Source organism: Eumetopias jubatus, unplaced genomic scaffold (assembly GCF_037043125.1).
Source record: "Eumetopias jubatus isolate StellerSeaLion01/CBP00866 unplaced genomic scaffold, mEumJub1_p1.0 scaffold_10, whole genome shotgun sequence".
Taxonomy (NCBI): Eukaryota; Metazoa; Chordata; class Mammalia; order Carnivora; family Otariidae; genus Eumetopias; species Eumetopias jubatus.
Genome location: NW_028274816.1, coordinates 97,307,405 through 97,313,404, shown reverse-complemented (window position 1 = coordinate 97,313,404; position 6,000 = coordinate 97,307,405). Strand labels below are relative to the sequence as shown.

Here is a 6,000-nt window from a genome sequence, read left to right as displayed (position 1 = left end):
AAATTGTACCTTAACCAGAACCCCACAACAAGCAAGTGTTGGACTCTATGTGAAGATATATATTTTTTTCTGTATTATAGCTTAATGGTTTAGTTTAAAAATTAACTTTATGCTATAACTTACAGGTTAATAGCATCATGATCAGCACACATATATTGAACACAAAAATATGCATGAGGTAGGCCATGAGAATCTTAAAATCTAGATGAAAAGATAGGCCAATTTACATAAAAACATAACTAATATGCTATAAGATCGAATTAGTGATGCATATTCATTATTTTAAGGGTTCAGATGAAGATTAGATTCCTATGAAAAAAATGGAGGAAGGCTTTGAAGGAAGGGGAACATCTTGGTAGGCAGAGGGAAAGCAAGAAAACACTGAGACCTAGAGATTAGAAGGGAAAGAATGGAGACATAAGTAGGATTTGAAAAATGAGGAATGAGAGATAGTTGATAGGTCTACACTGAAGAGAGTATTAAATGTTAGCTTAAAACAGGTCTCAGTATATTCTCTGGGCAAGAGAGTCAGGTGCCAAGCTGTCTCTAAGGATTGTTTAACAGTGTATTGGATTAAGGAGTCACGAGAAGCAGGAAGATCATTTATTCAGTCCATTCATTCAACAAACAAGTGGCACTGTGCTGGTAAGCAAGATAGGTAAATACTGGTCTCTGACCCCAGAGAACTCATTGAAGAAAGACAGATGAACAAATAAATAACTACAAATTGTGCTAAATATTAGGGAGAAAATGTGCAAGGAGGAGGTAGAGCATTAAGGTACAGTGACTTAATTTAGATACGATGGCCAGGAAAGCATATTCTGAAATGTGACAGGCTGAAACCTACAGGATGAGAAGGAATCAACCACTGAAAGAGTTGGGAGAAGAGTCTTCCAGACCAAAGGAAGAAGGTGTGAATGGTTCTAGGGTAGGAAATAACATATATGTTATTACCTATATTAGGCCACTATTAACGTATTTGTTATTAAATAAAGAGGAGACTGACATATGGGGGGGGGGCAAAAGTCTCTCTTACATTAACATTCGTTTCCAGTTATTTAATAAAAATAATCATTCCAGGGGCGCCTGGGTGGCTCAGTCATTAAGGGTCTGCCTTTGGCTCAGGTCATGATCCCAGAGTCCATCAGGCTCCATGCTCAGCAGGAGGCCTGCTTCTCCTCTCCCACCCGCCCCCCCCCCCGCTTGTGTTCCCTCTCTTGCTGTGTCTCTCTCTCTGTCAAATAAATAAATAAATAAATCTTTTAAAAAATTAATCATTCTGTTAGCAGCTTTATTAGCTGTTAGCATGTATACCAAGGTTCTGAACTGTAAGTAAAAGAGAGTCAGTATAAGACAAGTTTAATAAAGGAATGGGAAAAAGGCAGATTGAGGTGACAGTGACTGGGGAGCATCAGAGAGATCACTGGTCACATACAGAAAGGATGTAGGAAACATGAGAAACAGATAGATGGACAAGAAGGAGACAGATATCAAGGTTTAATTTCTACTATGAGTTTGCTTTATATAACTAATCTATTTTATATATATGAAATGAGAGTTAGATGCATATGTACCTCAAGAGAGTATTTAAGGTGAGTACTATATCATCTTTTAAAAAATGCTAGGTATGGGGGCACCTGGGTGGCTCAGTCATTAAGCGTCTACCTTCAGCTCAGGTCATGATCCCAGGGTCCTGGGATCGAGCCCCACATCAGGCTCCTTGCCCAGTGGGAAGCCTGCTTCTCCCTCTCCCACTGCCCTTGCTTGTGTTCCCTCTCTCGCTGTCTCTCTTTCTGTCAAAAAATAAATAAAATCTTCAAAAAAATGCTAGGTATCTATACTAATTTTTTGAATTATGATTAAGCTAATTATTTAGAATTTGTATCTAAACTGAAAATATTTTCTCCTGATAGAGGTTAATGAACTTGCAAATGCCTTAAACAAAGTCACCAGTGAAAAAGTTGATGTTGATGAAGTAAAATCTATACTGAAAGGCCTGGGGATTTATTTCCCAGAGGAAGAATTACAGGAGGTGCTTACATCCATTCCTCTTGATAGTAAGTATTCCTTTTCTGAGTCATTTATTACATATCAAACTTGTGTTTACTTTTACTCATAAATCCACAGAGTTGATCGATTAGGAGTCAATTGTAGTGAGTTCAATAACATTAGATTTTCCCTATTAGGCTTGGATGAGAGTTTGTTTTGGATTATTCTAATATTGAATTTATCCTAGGGAAGTATGATCTTCTTCTCTTCTTTCCCTTTCTTTGCCTCCTGAGGTTTGAATCATACATTCTTATTGGACAGGGGCTATGAAGCTCTCTCAAGCCCATAAAGCACAGGGACAAGCCTTATTGTGGTGATATACACTACCAGTTTGGTTTCCCCACAGTCCTCAAAGGGCTACACTGGTATTTTTGAAATCCTGCCAGTAGGATGTTTAGCTTATGTGCAAAGCCTTATGGTATTCTTTTGTCTTAAGTTCTCAGTATATGACTAATAAAAAGTAAAAGACTGCACATTTCCTTTATTAATATAGCTTTGCTTATAAGTATGTATAGTCTTCGTTAGGTATTATGGTTGAGTTTGGTTTATGATACTTCTAGTGAATATCTTCTTGTCTTCCCTCAAAACATAAATGGTGGGGCACCCAGTGGGTTGGGTATCTGCCTTCAGTTCAGGTCATGATCCCGGGGTCCTGGGATCAAGCCCTGTGTTGGGCTGCAGCAGGGAGCCTGCTTCTCCCTCTCCCCTCTTGTGCTTTCTCCCTTTCTCTCGCTCTGTCTCTGTCTCTCTTCAAATAAATAAATAAAATTTAAAAAAACACAAAAAATAAATGGTTATAGTAGGACTTGTAATGCTGAAAAATTAAGAGAATGTCATAGCAGAGAGGAAACATACAAAAAAAATGGTCACAATTGTAAATAAGTGTAAAATCCATAAAATGCTCATTGGCTCTACAACAAAAAAGACCACAGGAGTCATCATAATCATATTCCTTTTCATAGTCTGAGATGTGTTTAGCAGGATCAGAATTAGAAAACAGGACTAACTTGGTTCTGAAGGTTTAGTAAGCATGCTTATCTTGTGACCTCATTCTTTTGTATCTTTGGATCAAAGACCATTCACTTCTTTATGTTTCATTTTCAGACGAGGGGAAAGTGGACTTAAAAGATTGTCTGACTCAGTTAATGAAAATGCCATATTTTACAAAAGTTTCAAGTAAGTGAGAATTTTTTAACAATAAAAATTTTGATTGGAATTCTTTTGTTTTGATTATATGCATTTGTCCAGTTTTCTAATGCCAAAGCACATCATGTATATAACAAATGTACTTTGGATGACAAATCAATAAGGGATCCTAGTCCTGACCTTTTCTCGAAATTATAGTATTTTTTCCATCACTCAAAAAGGATAAAAGTACAAAATCCATCTGGGTGATTCATCTTAGTATCCAAGTTTGTGATCCAAGATGGCTGCCATCAGTTGCCAGTGTCTTGGACATTTTGAAATTCTGTGGGAATAAGATCGGTGTTCTCTTCTAATTCAAAAAGATACATGCACTCCTGTGTTTATTGAAGCATAGTTTATAATAGCCAAGACATGGAAGCAAACTAAGTGTTAACAGATGAATGAATAAGGAAGATGTGGTATATTTATACAATGGAATATTATACAACCATAAAAAGGATGAGATCGTGCCATTTGAGACAACATAGATGGTCCTAGAGGGTATTATGCTAAGTGAAATAAGTCAGACAGAGAAAGACCAATACCATATGAGTCCACTCATAAGTAGAGTCTAAAAAAAGCCAAACAGGGGTGCCTGGCTGGCTCAGTCTACAGAGCATGTGACTCTTGATCTTGGGGTTGTAAGTTTGAGCCCCACATTGGATGTAGAGATTACTTGAAAATAAAAATATAAATAAATAAGTAAAGCCAAACAACAAATAAACAAAAAGCAGAATCAAACCTATAAATACAGAGAACAAATTGATGATTGCCCAAAGGGAGCAGGTTTGAGGGTTGGGCAAAATGCGTGAAGGAGTGAGGGAGATAGAGGCCTCCAGTTATGGAATGAATAAGTCACAGGAATAAAAGGCACAGCATAAGGAATGCAATGATATTGTAATAGTGATGTAATGGGACAGATGGTAGCTACACTTGTGGTAAACATAGCATAATGTATAAACTTATCAAATCATTAAGTTGTACACTGGAACTAATGTAACATTGTATGTCAGCTATACTAAATTTTTTTTTAAAAATCAGTGTTTTCTTTTTTATCCTATTATCATTTTATTAAAATGGGATTTTATCATGAGAAGATTACGGAAACGTATAGGAACATGTTGAAACATATAGGCTTCCTCCATATTATGTAATAGGTTATTCTTCCCATTACTCCACTACCTTAGCTGTGAGACATTGAATATAATCTGGTTTTAATGTGTTCAGTTAACTGACTTCTCCAACAGTGAGATATCTGTGATGTCTGTGGAACTTCTGGGTCTCCTTGAAGTTTAGGCTAAATGAGCCTTGGTTAGTAAATTCACCACTGTTTTGGATCCCCTGGGTCTCCTTGGAGCAGCCCATATTCTTGAGATTAATTGAAATGGATTAATTTCCTCTAAATTTTAATTTCCAAAATTAAAACTGAACTAAATTCAAAAGGCCTAATTTAGGTAGCTATAAGGGATGAAACTATTCACCAGAGCCAAGGTATTTAGGATGTAACCAAAATGGTGTTTTTTCAATTGACAAAATATTTTGTCCTTAATCTTTGGTTTTCTAAATGGGGCCTATAAAACTTTTCCAGATATGTGGCTTATAAGCAAATCTCTCACAGGGTTAATGTTTATGATGGGATAGGGTTTATGATAATATAATATTTAAGATTTCTTTCTTGAACAATTCATACATGGTACTTTCAGAAATGAACATTATCTTTCTTTGGTATTGATATAGCAGTGCCAGTCTCTCCATTATTTGGGGGACATTTTTGTATGTATGTGTTGGAGACATCCAAGTATCCACTGAATGAAAAAAATTAAGAATAGTCACATCAAACTATGGATGGTTATCTAATTTTTGGCAAGAAAATTACTTGTATGATTAGTTATCATAGCTTTAATGGAATTCCCAGCCTCAGATATGCTAGAGATGAGTATAAGCAGATGTCCTGAGATTTCTTTTTATGTAATCATTCTTCAATCTCTAATTAAATATTTGCAATGATTTGTTTGGCCTAGTGGCTAAACATTCTGCCTATGAAATCAGACTTCACACTTGGCTTCACATTTAGTAACTGTGTATGCTTAGGCAGATTAGCTTCTCTAAGGCCAGGCTTCTTTATCTGTTAAATAAGGAATTTTTGTGGCATTAAGTGAAATGGTGTATATAGAGCACTTAGCATAGTGCCCAAGAAGCTCAAGACAGAATACTTAGTAAGTGATAGAAGTAGCAGCAGTACTACTACTAGAAGTAATTATTATTATCATCATCATCATCATCATCCAGAACCCACTACTGATATTTGAGTGTTTTTTTTTTAAATTTCGTACATTGTATATTTTTTTGAATATAGAAAGAGAAGGCCCCCTGAAAGCTCTGGCTGCCATTAGGAAAAATGTGGTCACTCCTGATGACCTAGGCTCCATTATGAAATATATAGACATTCCATTACCTGAAGATGTGCTTCAAAGATCACTGCAGAATGTGACTCTCACAGGTGAGTCATGTTTCTAGATATCCTTTATCTTAGCTGACATGCATCTGTTTGAACTTTTCAAGAATCCTTACGGGGTTTATCTGCTGCATGGATTATCCAAGGCCCTTTCCTATCTACTACCCTGTTGGGTTCTACTTATTTTCAATATCGTCATACAAAGGAGGATCTGTAGGGGATGAGTGTATGTGTCTGAATGATATGCATGTGTCTGTCTTTCTGACTGAATATTTATGTCTATATTTCAAGGCCAAATCTATAAACTGATT

At 36.3% G+C, this 6,000-nt stretch overlaps 1 protein-coding gene across 1 annotated transcript in view; it reads left to right on the top strand.

Annotated features, from left to right (window-relative positions):
• Positions 1–850: 850 nt before the first annotated feature.
• LOC148163371 (uncharacterized) overlaps positions 851–6,000 on the top strand; it is a 143,230-nt gene continuing 138,080 nt past the window's right edge. The window contains exons 1-4 of the mRNA XM_088027057.1: positions 851–911; positions 1,914–2,057; positions 3,154–3,225; positions 5,591–5,734. Of these exons, the coding sequence (XP_087883183.1) occupies positions 851–911; positions 1,914–2,057; positions 3,154–3,225; positions 5,591–5,734 (421 nt within the window). The remainder of the gene's footprint in view (positions 912–1,913; positions 2,058–3,153; positions 3,226–5,590; positions 5,735–6,000) is intronic.